The following is a 23,750-nucleotide window of genomic DNA, read 5'->3' as shown; positions in this document are numbered from 1 at the left end:
CATATTTGGCGCGGCGCTGTTTGGTGGTCAGGGGGAACAGCATGACCCTGCGGATATGGTTTACAAAGTCCTACGTGTTGCCAAAGTCTAGAGAGCAATTGGCTCTGTACAGTGCTAGGGGTTTGTATACTGCGGATTGTCGCAGAGCCACTCCGTATGTCTGTTTTGGGCGCTTATGCAAACGGCAGGGAATTCCAGGTTGTTTGATTGGTGCACTGCAAAGGGGGTGTCATGTGGCTGTGGTGTCTTGGAACAGAGGAAATGTTTCTAGCGTCCGCTAGTACTCAGTTCAATCCTGTTCTGATGATAGCCGATGTGCTCTGCATACGGTGTAACTGTCCAGGCGGCCCACAAGGCTCTCTCCGTGGCAAGCTTGCTCAACCGCCGCACAGCCGGCCCTTTGCCAGGAGGAGACCGGCTGGGCTCAGCCATGCCCAGGGCTGGCTGCCAGTCACATGGGCTGGGCAGGGCAGCACGTGGCTGTGTGAACCTGCGAGCCCCAGCACCCTTCCCTCACCAGCATGGGGCACCTCCAAGCAGGTGCTGGGCTGGTGCCCGACTCCCCGGACTGCCCTGCAGCGACGTGCGCTGCTCTCTGGGGCTGGGTGCCCACCGACCACTGGCACCCTTCACACACCTCAGTGCTCTCAGGCTCCCCGGCCCCATGTCCAATGGGGAAACTGAGGCACAGACAGGGACGGGACCTGCCCAGTGTCACGGAATCCCCCTGGTTGTCTTTTACCCTGATCCACACGTCCTCCTCACCCAGTCACAGAGCCCAGGTCAGCCAAGACTGGGCTGGAGGTGTGTGATGTCCTGGGGCTTTGCAAAGTGCCCCCTGCACCTCCCCAGCCCAGGGCTCGGAGCCACCGAACCGTTTGGAGTGCGACGTGCCCCATCTAGTGGGGGAACCCGGAACGACAGCCCAGTGGCTAGAAGAAGGGCCAGCTGGCAAGGCAGGGACTGGGCCCCCATTAGCCCAGCCCAGGGGCCAGGACTTGCTCTGTCTAGGGGGGGCTGTGCAGGGCGGCTCGCACGGGGCAGTGCCAGGGCCCATACATTGCTGGCCGGTTTCCAGCAGGCCGGAGCAGAGAGACGCAGCCAGGCCAGGCCAAGGTCACTGTGCCCAGCCACACCTCGGCCCCAGGTACCCCCACCCCACTTGGCTGGGCAACCCCCCCAGCAGCACCGGGACACCCTGAGAGCAGCCGTCTCCGCCCTGCATGCTGCCTGCTGGGGAGCTCACCGGCCCGTTAGCCTCCACTGGGCCCGGGCCCGAGTGCCGAGTCTGCCTGGCCGAGGAGACCAGCACAGCGGCCGAGGAGGGAAACCTGCTGGTTTGGACCAGGCACCCAAGCAGGCACCTGTGGGCCTGTGTGGCGCGGCTCGTGGATGCCAGCCGCGACCAGCTGGGCCCCTCTGGACGGCCCCTGGGCACAGGACTTTCCCGGCCTCCCTGGACAAGCTGGCTGTTCCCAGGTCCCCAGCACTGGACAGGGATGGTCCCGCTGCCCACTGCCCGTCCCCAGCCTCCCTGGGCAAACGCGCCCGCAGCCTAGTCAGCCCCAGCCCCCTCCTGGCCAGCCCTGGGGGGGAACTGGGCCAGAGGGGTGATGCTCTGAACAGGCACAGCCAGGGGGATCCCGGGCACTGGGGCAGACTGGGGGGCTAGCTCTGTGTGGGAGGCCTGGGGGTTTGAGACGCCTGGGGGCGCTGGCAGCTGCTCCCTCCTGGACATGAGGGGGAGTCAGCTCCGGCAGGCCCTGGGGCTCTTTGATTGGGCAGTTGGCACAGCTGCAGGGCTGGTCCCCCAGGAACCGACATGGGAGGCACCCGCCTGCACCCCGAGGAGGGACCGAGGACCCCAGGCTGCCTCCCCTGGCCAGTCGCGGAGGGGCTGTGGGGCTGCAAGGGGTGACACCCGGTGGGCGCCAGGGCAAAGCCCCACCAGATACGCTGCAGGGGGCTGCCCGCCCACAGGCCCAAAGCGGGTGGGACCAGCAGGGCCCCCCAGTGCAAACAGCTGCGAGCAGAGAGGGAGGCCAAGCTTTACTGGGGCACTGCCCCCCCTCACACCTGCAGCTCCTCGTCCCGCTCCAGCGGGGGCCGGTGGCGGATCACATGGCGCGTGGACACATCCAGGTAGTCGAAGTAGTTGAGTTTCAGCCTGCGTGCGATCCGCCTGCCCAAGAACTCCATATGCTGGCGGGGCAACAGACAGGGCGGGGGGCATGAGGCCAGGCAAGGGGATCTGGACAGAGATGGGCGGATCCCCACCAAGCACCTGCCCCAGGGTATCTCCCCCTACCCTGGAAGGAGCCACTCAGCCTTTGTGGCCCCTTCGCTGCCTGGCCTTGCCATGGGGCCTGGGAACATGCGCTCCCCCAAGCACCCACACAGAGACACACTAATCCTGAGAGAGCCCCATGCTCCAAAGCAGCCTCCCGACCTGCCAACAACCTGTGCAAACTCACAGCAAAGGGGCTGGGCTAGCAGCGGCTGCAGGTTGGGAGTGAGGGGCAGTGGCAGAGCTGCGGGTGGGGGACTCCAGGGATGGGCTAGCAGGGGGCTGCGGGTCGGGGTGGTGGGGCACTGGCAGAGCTGGGGTGAGCAGGGCTGGGCTAGCAAGGGGCTGTGGGTCAGGAGTGAGGGGCACCGGCAGAGCTGGGGGTGGGGGACCCCAGGGCTGGGCTAGCAGGGGCTGCAGGTCAGGAGTGAGGGGCACTGGCAGAGCTGGGGGGGGACCCCAGGGATGGGCTAGCAGGGGCTGCGGGTCAGGAGTGAGGGGCACTGGCAGAGCTGGGGGTGGGGGACCTCAGGGATGGGCTAGCAGGGGCTGTGGGTCGGGAGTGAGGGGCACTGGCAGAGCTGGGGGTGGGGGACCTCAGGGCTGGGCTAGCAGGGGCTGCGGGTCGGGAGTGAGGGGCACTGACAGAGCTGGAGGTGGGGGACCTGAGGGATGGGCTAACAGGGGCTGCAGGTTGTCTCTCTCTGATCTCTCAGGTTCACAGTGGGTTCATGGCTGCAGTGGTGACGTGTGCCAGGCACAGCATGTGGGCTGCAGCGTGGTGCCTGGCATGGCCCCCTGCCAGGCCGGGAGGGAAGGGCAGGGCCAGGCCAGGCTGCTCACCTCGTACTTGTCCGACAGGCTGGCCAGGGCCAGCACCTCCAGGCCGTGGCCGTTGATGATGAGACTGTAGAAGCATTTCCCGTAGGCTGCAGGACAGGCCAGAGGCAGCCAGTGAGGGACGAGAGTCCCGTGGGGGCAGGGGGGGCTCTCTCCCCGGGCAGGGGCCGTACCATCTGTCTGGGCCGTCAACCGGACGTAGATCTGGTGCAGGGGCCCCTCCTCCCACAGCCGCCTCTTTATGTAGATCTGGTAGCAGCCCTGGACGTGGTTGATGACCAGGTGCCGCTTGTGCATGGAGCTAAGGAGGAGCCAGAAGCCGACCAGGGTCCCGTAGACGAAGAAGCCGAAGTAATCCTGGGAGACCTGCAGAGGACGGACCCGGGAGCCAAGACCCAGAGCCAGGGAGGAGCAGGGTGGAGATGGGGCTGGAGCCAGAGACACCTGCTGGTCCTGGCTCCCTGGCTGGGGAAGTAGCTGGAGGACTCAGGGGGAGGGGTCCCCAGTTATCTAGAACCCCCCAATGGTGGGAATGGGAACAACACCCTTTGCCTGGCCCAGTACCAGCCCCTGGGGTCCAGGCAGGCTGTGTGAGGGGCCCAGCTGGGGGGCTCTGGGGCACAGCCTGGGACCAGCCACGGGCTCTCCTACCTTCTCACTCTTGAAGTAGAAGACACCACCCAGGACACAGATCAGGAAGACCAGGGCCCCCTTCCACAGCGTGTCCTTGTAATACTCCATGACGAACACTGGGGACAGTAGACAGAGCTCAGCATGGGACCGGGCCAGGACCCACCCTCCCCTGTGTCAGCCAGCAAGGCCCAGGGCAGACTCACCACATGTGGGGGGGAACCTGGGGCTGCCCCCGACAGGCTCAAGCTGGGACCTTCAATTCTAAGACTGGCCCTCTCTGTCCCCAGAGCCACAGGGCCAAGCATACAATGGGAGCATGTGGGAGGCTCTGCCCTTCGGCGAGTGCCAGTCGGTGTAAGGGGCCATGAGCAGTGAGTTCCCTGGGGCAGGATGAATTCCAGCGGGTCCCGGAGCAAGGAAGCAGAACAGCTGCATGCTTTGGAGCAGGAAAGGCAGCGCATTTGTGGGTTCCAGATCACATTCTGGAGCAGGGAAGGCAGCCATGTGCCGGTTCCAGAATGGACTCTGCAGTGTGTAATGCAGAACACTTGCTAGCTCTGGAGCAGGAAGACAGAACAGTTCTGGGTTCTGAAGTGGGGAAGGCAGAACCTCTGTGGGGTCTGCAGCAGTTTTTGGAGGAGAACAGACAGAAGCAGGTTCCAGATCAGGTTCTGGAGTGCAGGAGCCAGCATGGTTGTGAGTTCTAGAGTGGGCTCTGGAACGAGGAGGACAGACAATTGCTGTTTTGGAGAGGGGAAATAAAAATGTTTGCAAGCTCCAGAGCAGAGTCTGGAGCAGGGGAGGCTGACTGGTTGTGCAAGGGCAACACTTGCTAGTTTTGGAGTGGGTTCTGGAGCACGGAAGGCAGGAGGCTTGTGGATTCTGGAGTGGGGCAGGTTGAACATTTGTAGGTTCTGGAGCAGGGTGTGCAGAACATTAGTAGGTTCCAGAGCAGGTTCTGGAGTGCAGAAGGCCATTTCAGGGCCCCCCTTCATAACATTCCAACCCAGTGATGCTGCATCAGACACATCCTCCTGTGGGCATCTCAAACACCTCCAGGAGCTTTGGGTGATGTGGGACCATGTACCCTGGACACCCCAGGGCCCAGCTTCCTGGGCCTGGTGCCGGGGCGTCCTCCTCACCATTGGGCTGCTGCACTTGGAAGGGGTAATGCGTGTTCTGCTGCAGCCTGCGTGCCAGGCTCCTCTCCACATCAAAGAAGCAGAGGTTCCAGAGCATGAAAGCGCCTCGCAGCATGGTTGCTCCAGGGAGGTGGGCGTCTGCCCACACTGACGAGGGCTGCCAAGGGAAGGGAGAGGAGCTGGTCAGTGAGCAGAGAAACGCACTCTGCCCTACATAGAGTGAACCGTGGGATTCATCAGGCACATGTCAGCAGTGGGGAAACTAAGGCACAGAGCTGGAACATGTCTCGACCAAGGTCACTCAGCAAGTCGGTGGCAGAGCTGGGAATAGTCCCAAGAAGCCAAGTCCCAAGTTAATATCCCATGTTGCCATCCGGGAGTATCCCAAAGGGCTCCACAGCCACCACTTCCCTGACAACTGATATGTAGCCACCTCTGGGGTGGGATGCAGCAGCTGTTTAACAGCCGCTGTAACACCACACAACAGTGGGGACAGGATAAGCCCCGTGTGACGTTAGGAGTGTGATCTAATATCTCATTGGAAGGTGACAGGGCCAGAAAGAGTTAATTACCTCCCAGACTGACCTGACCCATGGGTGAACCTCAGGAACTGGTTAGGAAAATCTGTAAATGACCAGAGCTTGGAAATGCAGCCGGCATTGGTAGAGGTAGAAGGGGAGGTGTTTGCTCAGCGCTTGGGATGTCAGCAAACAGGGCTTGTCTATCGCTAGAGCTTTGATTCAAAGATCAAAAAAGGAATTTTAACATTTAGGAAGACACTGGAGTGAAATAGTATTGTTGTCTGTGTGTCTCTTTGAAGGTTGTGGTCACCTGTGTCTGAAATTACCCTGTGCTAATTGCCAGGACGTTTGGGAGAAGGAGTTAAGCCTGTTGTTTTCTCAGGCCGAAAAGCTGCTGGAAATGTATAAAAACCCTGGGACACGATCCTACTTCATCTCAGATCTGCTTTGGGTTTCAAGAGGGGGAAACCTTACGCCACAAGGATTGAAATCCCCAGTCACTGACTGGAGCCACCCTGAATATGGACAAAGGACTTTTGGCAACTACAAGCTCATCTCTGCTACGTATCTGAACCTCAAGAACTGAATTCAAGTCTGTCTGTAGATTGATCTTTTAACCAACACTCTCTCTCTTTTCTTTTTAAATATTTTTTTAGCTTAATTAATAAGAATTGACTATAGTATGTATTTTGGGTAAGATCTAAGTTAGAAATGAACCTGGATGTGTGGCTGATCCTTTGGGGTTGGAAGAACCTTTTTTTTTATATGATGAGAGAAGATGTTCAGGAATCATCACCATATCTGACATATATGTCTGGACGGAGGCCTGAGGCTGGGCACTTTAAGGGAACTGCGGTGTTTGGACTTCTGAGCAACCAGGGAGGTGCTACATAAGCTGTTTTGTGCTGGTTGATAACTCTACATATTAGAATAACTACCAGCGTTTGGGGTTTGTCTTCCCCATTTTGTTTGCAGTTCACCCTAATTGAGTGACCTGAGCTGGCTCCCACGGGCAGCACTGTCACACCCCGATGAAAACACAGGGGGAACTGAGGCACAATGGAATCCCTGAGCTGGACTTTGGCCAGGGCACTGGGGCATTACAAAAAACGCAGAGATCTCAAATGCCCACAAGCAGTTAGGGCCTCGGACTCATCTCAGCCAAAAGAGCACCCCGCAGTGAGTACCCCAGCGTAGCTGACAGCACCCCAAGGCCATGCTGGGACATTGAGGTCAGCGCTGACTCACAGAGGAGAGCGCCCCCTATCGAGCTCCCTGCAGCACAGCAGCTCAGCACCACCTGGGAGCCTGGGGGGCAGCACCGAGAAGTCTCCCATCTAATAACTGAGCTGCCTCAACCCTCCTGAGGTGGGACGAGCTGAGAACATCACAACCCCAGCTCTGTACCCAGGGCCCCACAGCGCAGAGCCCCCCGGTCCCAGCACTTGCCAAGTCACCTGGCTAATAGTCAGGTCCCCCTCCCCGCAGGAGCTGGGGAGTCCTGGCTGGGGAACAGCGGTCAGCGAAGACTGGTTCGAGGGCCTTGCCTGGGGCAAGGGAGGCTAAACAGCAGGGCCCTTGCAGGGGGTGGGGGGCACAGAGTGCACTGCTGCGCCATGGCAATTGGCCCCTGTGGGCTCTAGAACAGGAGGACAGAGTTCTAGAGAACCCAGGACCCCGTTTCCGGGGCAATGGCACTCAGAGAAGAGCAGTGCCAAAGCAGGCCGTGTCCTCAGCCCCATGCACCAGGCACCAGAGGAGGGCCTAGGACTGCAGGGGGCTTGGGAGGGACTAGCAACAAGACATTGGGCAGCCTGCACATTGGCCTGTGGGACTGGGGAGCAGCCTGGCTCCAGCTGGCACCCCATGCTTCCCCCTCTGGCTCCTAGGGAGCCTTGCCTTTAAAAGCTAGGACCTCCTGGCTAAGCTCTCAGCTGCCAACATTTCAGCGGGAAGGTCCCAGGCACCCACTAGGACCCACCCCCACTCAGCAGGCGCCAAGTGTGGCCAGGCCAAACAGCAGCTGCTGTGCACCCCTTATTCCTGGGGGAACTGCACCACTGCACATGTGCAGAATTCATGTCCAGCGCAGAATTTGCTTTTCTGTGCAGAAAATGTCTGAGAAGTGCTGCAGTTCTGCCCTTCTTCCACCAGAGGCTGCTGTGGCACCAGAACAGACAGTAACAGCTGACCCCCTGCCCATGGAGCCAGGTTAGGAGGCACAGGAGGGGTGGGGGCAGGGGCTGCTGGGAGGTCACAGAAGCTAGTGGGCTGACAGCATTGAGCCAGTGGCTGTGTGGGAGGGGGCTGCAGGGCCATATGAGGACGGGGCAGATGTACCTGTTTGCATGGGAGAGGCTTGGGATTGGACAGGCTCTGCGTGGGGGAATCTTCCCAACTCCCTAACAATCCCTCCACCTCCCCAACCCCCGCAAATCTGTTCCATGCTTCTCCCACCCACACCCAACACCCCTCCAGGTTCACTCCGAGGCTCCTCCCCCTCCCTCTGCTCCTCAGTTACCCCGACTCTCCCAGCTTTGCACTGCTTCTGGGGGAAGCGGGAAATACGGTTCTGTATTGTAGTTTGAATGAATTATTACTCCAAGTTCTGTATTAATATGCCTGGAAAGGAATCTATTTGTCAAAAAACATTTCCTGAATTTTTTTTGTTGTCTGCATTGTTACAGACACACTTGCTGACAGGGATTTTGAAATAAATTACCAACATAATCTAACTGGTGTGATTATGATGTGTTATTTTGAAAAATAAAATATGCAGAATTTTAAAATATTGTGCACAGAATTTTTACGGTTCTTGGGGCAGAATTCCCCTGGGGGTAACCCTGGGTGGCTGAACCCGGGAGCCAAGGAGACCTCTGCCCCCGTGGCGGGAAGGGAAGGCTCACCTAACCCATCCCCTAGTCACTTGAAGGGCTCAGGGGTCTCCAGGCTGCTGGTGAGGCAGGAAGGGTGTGTAGGCTCACTGGAGCTGAGCACCTGCCGGACATGCATCAGGCCACGTGACTGACAGCTGGCATGGGTCCAATCTTGGGTGAGCTGGGACAATGCTTCCCTTCTCTGGGCCCGGGGCCGAGCTGAGCGGGCGTCACATACAAGCCCTCACCCTGGCCTGCCTCCCACTGTCCTATGGCCCGTGGATCTTTGCACCCAGGGTGTGGCTGGGCCTTGCAGAGAAATACAGGGGAGGGCCCTGCCCTGGAAGATCACAATCCTGTCATCCAAGCAGTGTGAGTCTGATGCTGGACTTCCCTCCTGAGTGCCACCCACCTGGTCTCCTCTCAGCCCTGCAGAGCAGTCGTTGTGGGCAGCCCAGTCTGCTCGGAGGGCTTAGGACCCAGGTTGCAGGGAGAGGGTGAAGCAGAGTCCCGAGAAGCCCCCCAGTGCAGGGGAGATCAGGGAAGTGTAGCTGGGCCCGGGACGAAGGGGGGGGGGCATCCTCCGATGCCCACTAGGGGACTTGCTCGGCCAGGTCCAGTCCGGGAGCCGGCGCTGCTGAGAAGGGGAGGCCCTTGGCTGGAAGTTGAACCCTGCCTACCCACTGGGGGAGCAGAGACACCAGACCAGAGGTGAGACATGGGTCTTTCACACCCCAAGCACCGCCGCTGGCTCCACATACGTGGTCAGTGTAGACCGGGGAGGCTCAGCCAGACCCAGGAGTCCCCAGGTGCGTGTACAACCCCTGCGTAGGGTTCTTAACTTTCTAATCCCTGAAAACTGAAACCCTGCCCCACCTTTCTCTGAGGCCCCGCCCCTGCTCCCCTGCCCCCCATCCCCCTGGACTTACCTGCCACCTGCAGACCTGGGTTGAGAGGAGGTGATGTGGAGCCTGCCCAATTGGGGCTTGGCCGGGGGGTGGGGGTTGGTCCCTGGAGCAAGGGGCCAGGGAAATCGAGGCACAGTTACGGAGAGGGGTCAGTCCCTGAAGCGAGGGGCCGGGGAAGGAAACTGAGGCACAGCCGGGGGGGATCAGTCCCTGGAGCAAGGGGCAGGGAGGGAAACTGAGGCATGTTGGGGGGGGTCAGTCCCTGGAGCGAGGGGCCAGGGAAGGAAATTGAGGCATGGCGGGGGGAGTCGGTCCCTGGATGGAGGGCTGGAGAAATCAAGGCACAGCTGGGGGTGGGGCAGGCAGGTACTCTGGAGCCCGGTCCGGGCACAGCCAGTTTGGTCAGGCCAGGGGTGGGAAGGGCAGCAGCCGTCACACAGACCCAGGGCGCCAGACCCCAGCAGCAGCTGCTCTTCCTATCCCCGGGTGGCGGAGGCCGGTTACTGCAAGTAACTGGACTTTAGCATCCCCTCAGCTGTGCTGCCAGCTTCCCTTCTCCACCAGATGTTCGGGTGGAAAACTGGACCCCTGGCCATCCCCTCCACCTCCCCCCGCATCCAGCCATTGTCTTAATACTTCACTGAAGGGGGCGAGTGGGGTCAGCCCTGGCTGACTGCCAGGGTCACTGCAAGAGGTTTGGCCAGGAAGGAACCTGCGAGGGATGCAACGTGCAGGGTCCCAGCTTTCAACCCTGTGAGCAGGCAGGTGTGAGCTAGCGCAGGCCACGCTGAGAACGAGGGACAGTCGTGGAGACAGCGGCATTTCCTGGCTGGCCCGGCTGGAGAACCACAGCCGGGCGAGCTCCTGGAAGGGGAGGCGCTGGGCTCGGAGCCACTAGCCGGTGACTCTGTAAGCAGAAGTGGTTCTCTGTTGTTGGGGAAGGTGTCTCATGACCAGTGGGCCCAGCTGCCAGGACTGGCCCGGGGGCGAGAAATCCCCTGTTAGACAGGACAGGAACTTGCTAACCATGGTCGACTTTTGATTGTGTCTCGTTTTTCCCCTGCCTAGAACCTTACGTTTCCAAATCCTTCCACTTGCTTTGATTTGAGTCTCGGCTGAAGCTCTGTTAAAGAAACTTCAGTTTGGTTTCACTAGAAACCTAAGTGCCTGGTGCTAAGGACAGTGATGAAGTGGGGTGAGAGCTGTGAACTGGGGCGCTGTTTCATGGAGGCAGCGGATCAGGGTGCACTGCGGGTGTCCAGAAGACGGGGACTTGGCACTCGGGTATAACAAGGCGGGTGTGTAAATTGCTAGCCTGCATAAAGGAGTGGGGCTGGGGAATTTCCCAGGGGAGGGCGCAGACAGGGCTCCCTCCCGCTGTGAGCCGGTGGTAGCCATTGACCCCAGAAAACCTGACAAGTGCCACAACCCAGCCTAGGAATTCAGCTCAGGAGAGGCCTGGGCCAGAGAGGTGTTGTATGGGTCCTGGGGTCCTCCAAGCCTCCCGAAGCCCCTGGCAGAGAAACACCCTTTCCCCAGAGAAGATGGGTCACCAAAGCCGTGGGGTTGCTGGAATCTGCTGGGCTCGGTGGGCTGCAGCTCCCCACTCCTCCTCCCCAGGGCTCTGACTCCCTGCCAGGCTGCAGCAGCGGGCAAGTCCCTCCCTGCAGCATGTGAACCAGGCCCTGGGGACAGACCCACAAATTCTCTGCAGGAACAGCCCTTTATTCTGTAGCACTGGGCGCTGCGCCAGACAGTAAAACACTAAAAAATCCAAGAGGAACGTCATACAAAAAGGGGGCGCTATCAAAATGGGGAGTGGGGAACCAGGCATGGCTGCTCCTCCCAGGGGAACAGGCTGCCTGCTCTACAGCACCAGGTGGGTGCCCAGGTCCCAGGCGCCACCCACACTGCCAGGAGTGCTGGGTACGTCCCAGAGAAACACCAGCCCCTGGCACTCAGCCTGTGCGTGGGGTTGCTCCTGGCACAGGAGCAGGGTCTGGGCCTCAGGCCTGCCAATGGAGAGGGGAGGTGCTGGTGTCATTACGACGTATCCTGTGCAGCTGCCGGCTCGTCGGCGCTGGCCAGCAGCTTGCTCAAGCACTGGCGGATGTCGTCTTGGCCCCGGTACACCTTCTTCATGCCCCGGGGCAGGTAGCGGCAGGAACACAGGTTGAGGTAGCTCAGGGCAGGACAGCTGATGATCAGGGCACTGTGGGGGAAGCAGAAACGCCTCGAATTGCATCCCTCGGCAACATGCGGCTTCCCCCTAGATTTAGCACATGGGGCGGCAGGCCCGGCGTGGAGCCCAGCCATGGTGGGAGGCTGAAGGAGGCAAGGGACCAGCCCATATGCCAGTGGTGGCACAAGAGAAGGTGGGAGGCCGTGTGGGAGCCGAGTGGAAGGGCCTAGCCGGGAAGAGGCGGCGCAGCAGGATAGGGGAAGAGTCAAGCAGGGCCGCAGTGCGGAAGGAGAGCGGGGTGCAGAGGCCTGCGTAGCAGGAGAGGCTGGTTTTCGGGATGGCGTCTGATGGGGGAGAGGAGGCTGCAGCAGCCAAGCTGCGAGCCAGCCACGCAGAGAGTCAGTAACACAGAGCAGCTCTCCGGGCGAGGGGGAGGCTTTGCAGCCCAGGTCCCCGGGGGGAACGCAGCCATGGCTGGTGAGTCCCGAGCCTGAAAGTGCACAGGGCTCCCCGCTGGCTGCCCACAGCCCCTCCGTCGGCGCTCACCTGACCGTGCTCACGGTGACCTTGGTCCCGGTCAGGCTGAGGGATCGCAGGGCTGCCCGGCTGCTGCCCTGCCCGAAGGCAGCCATGGCGCGCTCCAGGTCGTGCTCGCTGAAGCTCTGCCCTGCCAGATCGAGCTCCTGCAGGCTGTGGTGCCACTTCCAGGTGAGCAGATGGCTGCCCACCGAGGGCAGGAGCAGGTGGTTATCGCTGCAGTATAGGCCCAGGTACAGCTGCTCTAGGTCTGGGATGCAGAGACACACAACGCTACTCAAGAGAGTTAAGTCACAGGCAGATTGAGCGAGTCCCAGAGGGACCACACAAAGCTGGGTGACTGACTGGGCAACACAAGGGCAGATGAAATTCATTGTTGGTAAATGCAAAGTGATGCACATTGGAAAACATCACCCCAACTCTACATAGAAAATAGTGGTGTCTGAATTAGTCAGGAAAGATCTTGGAGTCAGCGCTGAGAGTTCTCTGGAAACATCCACTCGAGGAGCAGCGGCAGCCAAACAAGGTAACAGAATGTTAGGAACCACTCGGAACGGGCCAGTAGATATAATGCCTCTACAGAAATCCTTGGTTCACCCCCACCTGGAATATGGCGTGTGGTTCTGGTGGCCCCAACCCAGAAAAGATACATTAGAACCTGAAAAGTTCACAGAAGGAAGGGGGGATGGAGCGGCTGCCGTAGGAGGAGAGATGAATGGGACTGGGACTGCTCAGCTTGGCAAAGAGGCGACAGGGGTCTATAAAGCCATGAGAGCTGTGGAGAAGGGGAATAGGGAAGTGTTATTTACCCCTTCACGTAACAAGAACCGGGGTCACTCCATGAAATTAACAGGCAGCAGGTTTAAACGAACAGAAGTATTTCTTCACACAACGCACAGTCAACCTGTGGAACTCTTTGCCCCTGACTGCCCCCTGCCACCCCATCCAACCCCACCTCCTTCCTGACTGCCTCCTGGGGACCCCTGCCCCCATTCAACCCCCATGTTCCCCGCTCTCTGACCACTCCAGCTCCTATCCACACCCCCGCCCTCGCCCACTACCCTGAACTCCCCGCCCTCTATCCAACACCTTCGCTCCCTGCCCCCTTACCGCACTGTCTGGAGCACCAGTGGCTGGCGGCGCTACAGCTGCGCTGCCCAGAGTGGCACTGTGCCAGCCACACCACCACGCAGCACAGAGCACTGGGTCAGGACGCAGCTCTGCAGCTGCACTGCGTGGCAAGAACTCGTAGCCCCGCCGCCCAGAGCATTGCACCGATGGCGCAGTGAGCTGAGGCTGCAGGGGAGAGGGAACAGCAGGGGAGGGGCCAGGGACTAGCCTCCTGGGCCAGGAGCTCAGGGGCTGGGCAGGAGGGTCCCGCGAGCCTCATGTGGCCTGCGGGCCGTAGTTTGCCCACCTCTGGTCTACACATTAGGCTAAGGGCCTCACCAGGAGGCAGAAAGACTGTCCCTAGCTGCAACAGATGCACCTGTCCTCCACATGAGACACCCCCCTCCGGCACCCCAGAGATGGGGACTCCGAGGCTCACCAGGGCACGGCAGCTCCTGCAGCCCCTTGGGTGTCACGCGGAAGCAGCCACGCAGGTCCAGCACCCGCAGCCTGGTGGAGGCCTGCAGGATCTTCTGCAGGACGCTGTCACTTACAAAGGAATAAGAGGTGGTGGCCAGGCACAGCTCCTCTAAACGAGGGAAGCCCAAGGCGGTGGGGGTGGACCGAGAGCTCGGCTTCACGGACCAGATCACATTGAGCAGACGCAGCACCTGGAAAGGAAACAGATGGCGGCAGGAATGACCCACCAACCCTGAGACAACAACCTCAAAATCGGCTGACAACAATGGCTACCGCCAGGAGCAAAGGAGCAGACTCCAGGGGTGCTCCGGGGCTGGAGCACCCACAGGGAAAAATTGGTGGGTGCAGCTCCCTGCCCACCTCACCTCCTCCTCGTCCCCTGAGCACGCTGTGTGCCCGCTTTTCCCCCCTAACTCCCAGCGCTTGCGCCGCGAAACAGCTGGGAGGGATGGGGGGGAAGGCGGCACGCTGGGGAAGTGGCAGGGTCGGGGCAGGGATTTGGGGAAGCAGTCCAATAGGGGCAGAGAGGGAGCGGAGACTTTGGGGAAGGGGTTGGAATGGGGGCAGGGAAAGGGTGGAGTTGGGGCAGGGCCAGGGGGGCACAAGCACTCACCAGCGCCGGGGAAAGTTCGTGCCTATGGGCAGGAACAACCCCTGACCTGCTCCACTCATGGCTGCTTTAAAGAGTAGGCAGCAAACATTGACCAGGTGCAGCTCCTGATGCTCTACAGTGCAGCCCAGGGAAACTACAAATCCCAGCACGCAATGCAGCCAAACGCACTGCATGCTGGGAAGAGCAGTACCCTTAGCCAATAGCTGTCTCTTTCCAGGCATGTACACCGTGCCCAGCATGGGGTAGGAGGGCACAGGAGGATCAACCCTCCCTCCTCCCCTCCCTGCCTGCTCCCATGGGATGACAGGCACCTGCTCCAGGCGCGCATCAGAAGACAGAGGGAACAGATCCTGCCCTGCGTCCTAGAACTGGCTTGGACAGCTCAAGCAGCAGGCAGGAAGGGGATCCCCTGAGGATACCCTGAAGTCCTGTCCCAGAAGGGGGCAGATGGCAAGAGCTTCCCAGCTGCAATGGGCACAGTGGGAGAGGCGACCTGAGACAGCCAGGCTGCTCAGGGCCTTCTGGAAACGAACCAGGTCCTGGATGTGCACTGGAAAGGCAGGTGCAAGGAGCCAGGGCCCACAGGAGCCAGGCAAGGTGCCGATGCAGCTCTCAGTGTCACAAAGCTTGGGGTGCCCCAGCAGCATTAATGAGGGCTTTGCCATGCAACAATATCAGCAGAACTGCCTCCGGATCCACCCTGATCACATGGACCATGCCAGCACTGTGCACAGCACCCTGGGCAGCGTGCACCACAATCGTCTGAGCTGCGTCTGTCGAGATGCCCAGGGAAACTGGAGGATGGGTGAGCTACAGACATAATCTCACTGGCACACACTGCTGGGGTGGCCAAAGCTCCGGACACGGGCAAGAGTCTAGGGAGGAAGCAAGTCTCTAGGAGGGATCTGAAGGGGTGCCTGGTACCTTTGGTTTGGGAGGGAGGGGGCAGCATGGGAGAAGGCAAGGCAATGCATGGCCATAAAGCAATGCCAGGACACGCAGGCATCACCTGCTGAAAAGCAGCTGCTGGCTGTGAATGCCTGTGAGCCCCTCATCCAAGGACTGCCACCCTCTCCAGAGAGAGAAAGCACCCAGCGACAGGGACACCGTCAGGTGTCAGGAGACCTCTCCTGGCTGCAGGGGCACTCTGGGCAAGCGCGCTGCATTGAACCGAGCACCATTTGGAGCCATGGGTGGCCACACAAGCTGCCATTGCAGTGGGGGTGCAGACCGAACAGGGAAGGGGCAGGAGAATGAACCGACCTGAGCTTCTAGGAAGCCTGTGAAACCAGAATTGCCATGTGTCCAAGGAACCACTCAGCGGGGGAAGGAATAAGCTAGCAATGGAGCTGCAGGGCGGCAAGGGGTTACCAGGGTAGGGGAAGGGGAGAGAGGAAGATCAGAGAAGGCACGTGAAAGGAAGGAAGGAAGGAGAGCTCACGGGTACCTGCAGCTGCTGGCAGGCCGCCTGCAGCTGTTCTACTGAGAGCTGGAGGTGCTGGCTGCTCTGCTTGATCTCCGTGTTCACCTCCAGGAGCCGCAGCCCAAGGCAGCAACCACTCTGCAGGGGGGCGACAGGTTCAGAGAATGAGGCACTCCCTGCTGATCAGTGAGGCCCCACACCCACCCGCCTTGCTGAACCTTCCCCATGTGACCCAAGTGTAACTGATGCAGTGACATCCGCAGACAGCCTGGAACAGCAGCCCTGAGAGGTATGATCTGCCCTGTTCATCGCAATGGAGTGTTACCTCTGAAACCTAATGAGCAATGTGAGATGCTGACCATTTCACAGCTTGGCAGAGCTGCCAGAAAGAGAAATGATTACAATGGAAATCTGACACTGACTCAATGGCATCTCATTTCAGAGTCAGGAATGGGAAGCACCCAGCTTGTAGACAGAGCCTGGGGAAGCACCACTCCCAATTCAACCCCTGCCTCTTGTTGTTCCAGTCTCCGCAGAAGCAGCTTCATGGGTCTCATACGTCTCTGTCAAAGCAGGCTCAGAAACTGTCCCATCCCACGTACGTATGGTGCAGTCCAGCTCCGACAGGGAACACTCGGGCAAGGCCAGCCCCTCTACAACTCCCCCTCCCCTAGCGGCCTTTGCCAAGCTTACCGAGAGTGTGGTGATGATGGCATTCATTCGGCTGCTGTACGTCAGCCAGAGCTGCCGGATCCGAGAGCCAGCGGCCTCCAGAAAGCTCACTACAGCTGAGGAGTCAACCTGGGAACAAACCAGAGGAAGCCATCCAGCGAGGGGTTACCACCCAGCATATGGCAGCCAGACGTCATGCACCGCCCTCAAAGCCATCTGAGAGGCTGGCCAATTAGCCACAGGAAAAGCTCCAATGCTGTACACAGCTGTTGGCTACATCAGATTAGGAACCCCCCGTCTGGGCGAGCAATACTGGGATGGGGTAAGGGATTTGTCAGGGCATGTCTGGGAGGGGGCTGGGCGCTGTCCCTTGCAATGGCATTGACAGTCTCGGAGCAGGCGCGGTGGGTTTGATTGGCTGTGGCTCAGTGTTCTCATGTCCCTAGGGGACCAGAGGGCTGGCAGATGGCTCCTCTCTGGCAGGGCACACAGTGCTCCCCTGGGGGGCTGGGCAGGATGGGCCTCCTAGACTCACCCCCTCAGCAGGCAGCAATAGTGATGTGGCTCCAGCATTGCCCCGCAGGATGGCACTCTTGTATTTCTGGGAGGGCCTCAGGGGCTCCCTGGCCTAAACTGACCCCGTCTCCCCCTCAGCTCAGCAGACCCTCACATGCCCCTACCTGGGAATTCTGCAGGTTTAAGCTTTCCAGCCGGGGGCAGCGTTCGGCCAGTGCGCTCAGAGACTTGGTGGTCACTCCTCTGCAGTGGGTCAACTTGAGGGACAGGAGAAGGGGGCAGGACTCCGCAAGGGCCTGTAATGAGAGAGGGCAGTGAGCCAGCCTGCCCTGCCATCCCATGAGCAGACCCTGTAAAAGGCGGGCTACACGCAGGCTGAGGGATTCACATTCGCCACCTCGCTCCAATTAAATTCCCTGAGAGGAAAACGATTCTGATCTCAGTTCTTCCAGGCTGACAGGGGCTGCGTGACTGACAGCAGACGGCCCCAGACTCGGAGACTGAGGGCTGGATATCCTTTGCATGAAAAGGACAGAACTTTGTGCCACTGGCTCTTAGTCGCAGAAAGCCTCCTGTTCTCAGAGTTATGGCTACATCCATCCAAAACCAGGGATCGGAGTGGGCCAGCCGATGTCCCAGGGCAGAGGGGCATTGCCCGTGGAGCAGCCACCAAAGGATGGCAGAATATCACGCCAAACTGACCCCTGCCTTCTCACCTGCAGGACAACAGGCACATGGTTCTTCCAGTGACAAAGAGCAAAGTCCCGGAGAAGTGAAAACCTGCACGGAGGAAACAGAGAATTAATCTGGCCGCCGAGCCAGCCTGCATCCAGCCGTCCTGGGAGAGGACAGTATAAAGGGAGGAGGGTGAGAGGCTGGACGCTGCGCTGCTGTAAGGGGAGCTGGAGTGGGAAGAAATGCGGGGGTGACGCAGCAGGAGAGAGCCAAGGCATATGTCATGCACAGGGGCTAGGACACCCCCCATCTATAACGCAGCACCCACCTGTTCAGGACCAGCCACTCCATCGTGCTGAGGATTCTCTTCTCGGTCTGGGGAGGCTGCTTTTTGCCAGGCTCCACCCAGCAGAAGCCAATTGACACCTTCTGCCACAGCAAGGGATTGGAGGCTGCCCCGTACCACAGTCGGCACACACGGGCCACCCTGGGGATGGAGACACGCGTCACTGCAATGGCACACACCAGGTTAGACACGTAGCGGAGGTGGGAGCAGAGCCATCTCAGCACAGCGGGCCCCCAGAAGCCCACCGCCAGCAGGTGAGAGCCCAGCTAATGGTCAGGCAGAGCTTTTCAGGTAGGTCAGACGCCTTCCCACAGCCCTTCCGCCCGAGTCTGTGACCCAATACAGCAAGGACATTGCTGGGAGCCCCCCTGGAAATGCCCCTCAGGCTGGAGTGGTTACAGAACAGGCCACGTGCCGGCTCCAGGGCCTCTGCCCATTGAGAGTCGGTGATGCACACACTCCGTGAGTGTCACTGGCCACCCATTATCCACCAGGCCCTCTTCTATGCCTTGCTCTTGAGCTTGCAAGCCTTGCACATTATAGGGCCAGCTGTCCATGGCACTGAGGTGCCCGAGACTGACCAACAGGTACCACTGGCCTTCTCCACTGAGGAGCACGCTCCAGCCATTCCTCTTCCTTGCTGAGTGCCAGCGCGCAATAGTGATGTCCCTCAAGGCCAAGGTCAAATCCAGCCATGGAGTAGGTGGCAGCAACACCTGGTGACTTCAGCAGGGAGCTGCACGCGCTTGCCCCAGGACTGACTTTGGTCCCAGGTCCTTCTCAGTCTGTTGGTTCACAGCGGGGTTCTGGAGACTGAGATGACAGGATTGGGGGTTGGTTTGCCCCCAGCCCCCCAGTGACACCCTGAACTTATCAGCCAGGCCCTGCTCTGGAAGGTTTATATTTTGGCTTGGCAGAATTCACTTTTTATTCTTTTTAATTCTCACACATAATATCAATGGTCGAGCTAATATTAGTCCTGCCAGGAGTGCAGGGGGCGGGACTATCTGAGGCCCCTGCCAGTCCTTCCGTTCTCTGATTCTGTTTATTTTTAAGCCTTTTTTTACTTTTACCAATTTACGTTTTCACGGTTGTGTGAAATTATGGGGGATGAGGGTTAAGCACAGACAATTATTTAACGAAAGTAGCAGTTGAGAGTCAAAAGTTAAAGCTACCTACATGGCACCTCTGCTCCAGCTCCCTTAGCACCAGCATGACAACACGCTTTACACAAAAGCAGCATTTCTCTTCCTTTGCCCATCTCTCCATGCTGTCTATTAGCGCTGGGAATACCTTTTCCTCGGGGTGTGATTGGTTCAAGTGCCCAGAGGCTGGGGGCACAGGGCACCTGTGCAGAATGTCAATGCAAGATTCCCCTGCGGGTACTGGAGACCCATAACACAGGGGCTGCAGGCTGTCCCCCTGAGGCCTTGGGCTACCTCACTACTGCTCTGGTTAGCCCACCATGTGGGACCCGGGAAGGTGGAGAGACAGGACAGATCACTGCGGATATGCTGATAAAATGACATAGTGAAAGGAGCCTCAGAAATACCTTAGAGACATTGTCAAGTGAGGGGTTTCTAAGCTCTGGGAGAAGACTCCTCGTGGCCACCTGTCTTCTTTTCCTGGAGTACTGCTTTATAAAACGAGTTTAAAGCCACGCCAGTGATATGACACACGATGCCAGGGTGCCTGGACTATTCTGGTAAGAATCTCACCACTCTAGGCATCAGGCTGTGGATAAGCAAAGTACCCCCTTTGTACTCAACTGCCCAGCTCCTGGTAGATCTCGAAGATCGGCTCTACTGAGCATTCATTATACTGGGCCAGGGCAGCATGCAGGGCCAATGCAGCCATGCGATCCTGAGAGGCATTTGATTCTGCCTGCCCCAACACCAGCAGAACTGGCAGCTGGCTCCCTGCTGCAGAACCTGCATCGGTAGCGACACTGTCAGAGGCAGAGAGCGTCTAGCTTGGCCTGCAGAGCCAGCCATTACAGCCAGCTAGCGATGAGTGAAGGGACTGGCTTGGACCTGGAATCAGAAAGGATAACCCTGTGATCCCACCAAGTCACCTCCCTTGTTACCCTCTGCCCATCTTAGGTACTAACATGTGTTGTGATAACTGAGCCTAGAAAGTTACCCTCATTGTGAGCTCAAATGATTATCTCACACTAACGTCTCACAACAAATGTGGACGTGGAAGGGTATGAAAAGAAGGCAGCAATCACAGCAGTGGCTGCCTGAAAGGATGGGATGGGAACACCGTCTGACGGAGTGATGGGGAAGGAACAACCTTCATCATCATGGCTGCCACCCACACCATCTCCTGGGACCCAGCATGACACCACTGTGCCGCCTTCTTCATCCTAATCCTGACAGATGTCCTGACCGGAGTGGGCCAGAGAGAGGGACCCAGATGGCACCACCACCTCTGCCAGCAGTGGCTGAATCCTGAATACCACCTGAGATGTGAGGCATTCCCCTCCCCGCAACCTAACCTGTCCTTTTCCTTCTCCATCTTCTTTCTTTTCTTTCCTATCCCTCTCCTCTTGCCTTCTCTCTCACAAAAGTCTGGCTTAGCTGGACAAGACTGCTCATTCCGCAACACTGCTGTGAGCCTGGGCCGAGACCCAGCCTGAGGCTGGTATGAGTTTGCCAGGTCTCAGAGTGGCTGATGAGACTGTGGACAGGTCTGTGTTTCTCCAGCAGGGAGTCTGCAAGGGAGAGTCAGCACCAGAGACAGGAGCTGCATCTCTGCTGCTCTTTTTTCCCTCCCTCTTGGGTGTATTTGGCTTGTTCTGTCTTTTAGAGAACGGGACTGGACGTTAACATCAGCCACAATGCCAGCGCCAGCCCATCTCTGCTAACGTCTTCGCTCTCCCCCCACGGACAGTTATTGCTGCCATCTTTAACACCAGACGAGTGTCTAACGGGGGGTTGGGTCTGAAAACTCACTCCAGCGAAAGGGAAAGAGAACAAGGGAGAGCTGACATTTCAAATGCTTTCACTTTTTATCCCCCTCCCCTCTTTTCTGTGTCTTAATAAGGGTGAAAGGGCCGTTTAATGGGGTGTTTACCATGGGACTAGGCAGGCTGAGGTCTCTCCGTACCAAACCCTGAACCTTGTTAAACACGATTTAATGTTGGACAGGTACAGTGTCTTGTCACCACCTTAGAGTCTTTGGGCCCCTTGATTCTATCCAGATGAATATACCGTACAGGCCCCATCACTATCGCACACTCTTCAATGGATTTAGCAATTTATCCTCACAAACGGCCCTGGGAGGCAGGGCACAGCTATTGCCCCCTCTGGAGAGAAAGGGAACTTAGGCAGAGAGGGACAAAGGGCCAGATTTTTAAAGGTATTTAGATGCCTAGTGGGATTTTCAAAGGTGTCTAGTACCTGACTCCCATTGATTACAAAGCTGGTCCTAAGTGACTTGCCTGAGGTGTGACGAAGTGGGGGATTTTCTTGGTTCTTCGATGTTTTTCCAATGGTTTGTATGCAGAGGGGATAGGACTCAGTGTCCCCAGGTGTTACTGGTTTAACGAGGTGAGGGGAGAGGGAGTTTGTTGGTACACAGGACCAGAGAGGGAACTTGAGACCCCAGCCGATGACCTGGAGGATGGAGACCCCAGCGACTGGTGACCCGGAGACCCAGCTCAGGAATTGCAACTGGTTCTGGCCAGTGGGAGGACAACGGGTTGTGAAGAGAGGACTCCGGTGACCTGACCAGCCGGGGCTCTGGGCTTGAGAGGGGGAGCAAGCAGAGCCCACCTGGCTGCAGGGGGTCTGGGATGTTCTGTGCTGAGGGAGGCCAGGCCTGAGGCCCTGAGAGTTTCCTGTGCTGGGTTCTACTCTCAATAAACCCTCCTGTTTTAAGCTGGCTGAGAGTCACTCCGGGCTAGAGAACAGGGTTGCATCAACCCCTTCAGGGGTGAGGAGGCCCGGGGGGGGGTCCAGAGCGAGGGGACTCCCTGAGGGGGCCCACGGACAGACGTGCTAAGACTCAGACAGGTGCGGCCCCAGGAGGTGGAGAGGCCTAACTCCGAGAGAGAGTGGACCCCGAGAAGGGCTGTCGGACTGAAAGGGGCACCCCCCATGGACTGCACGGGGCCACGAGTGGGCACAATCTGTGAGCCCGTGACACAAGGTCACCCAGAAAGTCTGTGACAGAGGAATTCATAGCTTCCAAGGCCAGAAGGGACCATGGTGACCATCTGAATGGAACCAAAGTCCCAAGCTAGTGCCCTAAACACTGGCCCACCCTTCCTCTCATCACCCCGGTCCCCCATTCCCTCCGACCCCAGAAAAGCAAGAAGCAAGGATGGACTATTAGCCCAAATAGAGAAGACACCCAGCGAGCTTGTTGCCGTAAGCACTGAGTGACTGTGCCATGCTGACTGCCTGGTCCCCGCTAACCCACTTCCCAAGACCTCCACACACCTGCAGAGCAAGGGCACGGCCCCCTCGGATGCCACCAAAGACTGGAAGATCCGCACGAGGATTTCTACTGGGAGGCGCTCTCCCCAGGAAGCCCCAGCAACTTCCCCACTTTCTTCAGCCCGGCCCCTAGGCACAGGCTCCTTGGCAGCAGGAGCCCCTCCTTTCTCTCTCTTTCTCCCTCCTGCCATGCCAGTCCTTTGGACGCACTGCAGCGGCTGCTTCTTTGCTGGCGCTTGGTGCTTTCTCTTTGCCACTTTCCTGGGAGGGCGGTTTTGCCCGTCACCGATGTTGGCAATGATCAGAAGCATGTCATTGTCCGTCTCATGAACAAAGTAGTCCGGGGCCACTCTCCTGGGGGCCTTGAAAGCCGCCTTCCTTTTAGAGGTCTTTCTGGCATCCCCTGGTCCCGGTCTCCCAGTTGCCTTGGTGCTCTGTTTCTTGGAAGCATTCTGGCCTGTGCCGGACGGTTCTGAAGAGGCCCCAGCCTCTCTCAAGTTCTCTGCTGTCCTGGGCTCTTCCATAGTCGCCCCTATAGGCCGGGTTAATCGACAGAGACAATCTGGCAGCACACTTCCGGCAAAAAAGACAAGTGACAATCCCTGCTAGGAGCATTCCGGTCTTTCCGCATGTTCCTACTGAGGCAGCCTGGCAGCTAAGTGAAAACCAACACAGGCCAAGGACAAAAGCTGGATCTCACTCATTGGTTCCAGCCTCCGCGTGGTCACCAGTGGACAGGGCATGGCGCTTGAAGTGACGGGATCTGTGTTCTGTTCCTGGCTCTGATAGTGATGTTCGACCCCAGGTAACACACATCACCTCTCTGCAACTCAGTTTCCCCAGCTGTAAATTGGGAATGATGATTAATGGATTTTATGGCCAGAAGGGACCGTTCTGACCATCTAGTCTGAACTCCTGCATTGCACAGGCCAGAGAACCCTCCCCAGAGAGTCTGGATCCAGCCTGAACTAGAGCGTATCTTCTAGAAAGACTAACCCAACACAAAGGGAGCGACCTACCCAGAGCATGGAGAGATTGATGGGGGAAATAAAGTATTACTGTTCCCATCAGCCATCTCCTTGCTGCTCTCCTTTACATACAAGGCCCTAGCTTCCCACTTCTTCCACACAGCACCCAATGCACTCCTGTCAGCACCCCTGGAGACATCTGCCTATCTTCAGGGTTTCTCATCCGGGGGTCCCCCCCAGCCCTGCGCCCCATTTCTGATCTGCCATGGGAGTGGACTTGCTGGGTCACTCAGTGCTGGGCACGCTGCAGGAGCTGGGTAGCACTGGGGGCACATCTGTGCTTCTGTCCATGTGGCGGGTGAATTTACTGGTGGCGGAGGGGCCTGGCGCTCTCCCTGCGCTCCTCTAGCCAGAGGATGGCACAGCTTCAGGCCAGCGCTGGGGGGCTGGGATCCTCCTGCTGGGTCCGGCCCAGGAGGAAAGTTGATGCTACGGCAGAGACGTGGCTTAATCTGCAACCTGGGAGCCCTGACTTGGCAAACTGCAAAGGGGACTGAATGGGGGAGGGGCGGGGGA

At 58.6% G+C, this 23,750-nt stretch overlaps 3 protein-coding genes across 3 annotated transcripts in view; 1 reads left to right on the top strand and 2 right to left on the bottom strand.

The window, feature by feature from the left end:
• Positions 1–23,750, top strand: part of SLC52A2 (solute carrier family 52 member 2) — a 397,658-nt gene that overhangs the window by 358,679 nt on the left and 15,229 nt on the right. The gene's annotated exons all lie outside the window — the stretch shown is intronic.
• Positions 1,941–5,049, bottom strand: CATSPERQ (catsper channel auxiliary subunit theta). Its single transcript, XM_075062044.1, has 4 exons — positions 4,903–5,049; positions 3,647–3,876; positions 3,131–3,604; positions 1,941–2,202 (listed from the first exon to the last, which is right to left on the bottom strand). Exons 1-4 carry the CDS (start codon positions 5,015–5,017, stop codon positions 2,071–2,073), a joined length of 951 nt encoding a protein of 316 aa, XP_074918145.1. The 5' UTR covers positions 5,018–5,049; the 3' UTR covers positions 1,941–2,070.
• Positions 10,912–23,381, bottom strand: FBXL6 (F-box and leucine rich repeat protein 6). The gene is made up of 9 exons (XM_075063318.1): positions 22,210–23,381; positions 17,744–17,902; positions 17,457–17,520; positions 16,905–17,036; positions 16,246–16,353; positions 15,577–15,690; positions 13,476–13,707; positions 11,936–12,176; positions 10,912–11,419 (listed from the first exon to the last, which is right to left on the bottom strand). The coding sequence occupies exons 1-9, from the start codon at positions 22,728–22,730 to the stop codon at positions 11,251–11,253; spliced, it is 1,740 nt and encodes a 579-aa protein (XP_074919419.1). The 5' UTR covers positions 22,731–23,381; the 3' UTR covers positions 10,912–11,250.

This window comes from Chelonoidis abingdonii, chromosome 2 (genome assembly GCF_003597395.2).
Source record: "Chelonoidis abingdonii isolate Lonesome George chromosome 2, CheloAbing_2.0, whole genome shotgun sequence".
Classification (NCBI taxonomy): domain Eukaryota; kingdom Metazoa; phylum Chordata; order Testudines; family Testudinidae; genus Chelonoidis; species Chelonoidis abingdonii.
Note: the sequence above shows the minus strand (reverse complement) of the source record. Positions and strands in the feature narration are given on the sequence as shown.

What these genes read in the sequence shown, in the direction of transcription:
- CATSPERQ (XM_075062044.1), bottom strand. Translation starts at nt 5,017, where the DNA reads ATGCTGCGAGGCGCTTTCATGCTCTGGAACCTCTGCTTCTTTGATGTG. An exon ending in CCAAGTGCAGCAGCCCAATG is followed by an intron (nt 3,877 to 4,902) that starts GTGAGGAGGACG and finishes TACTGTCCCCAG; the next exon opens with TGTTCGTCATGGAGTATTAC. An exon ending in TTCCCATTCCCACCATTGGG is followed by an intron (nt 3,605 to 3,646) that starts GGGTTCTAGATA and finishes TGAGTCCTCCAG; the next exon opens with CTACTTCCCCAGCCAGGGAG.
- FBXL6 (XM_075063318.1), bottom strand. Translation starts at nt 22,730, where the DNA reads ATGGAAGAGCCCAGGACAGCAGAGAACTTGAGAGAGGCTGGGGCCTCT. An exon ending in ATGTGCCTGTTGTCCTGCAG is followed by an intron (nt 17,037 to 17,456) that starts GTGAGAAGGCAG and finishes CTCTCATTACAG; the next exon opens with GCCCTTGCGGAGTCCTGCCC. An exon ending in GTCACCGTGAGCACGGTCAG is followed by an intron (nt 11,420 to 11,935) that starts GTGAGCGCCGAC and finishes CTTCCCCCACAG; the next exon opens with TGCCCTGATCATCAGCTGTC.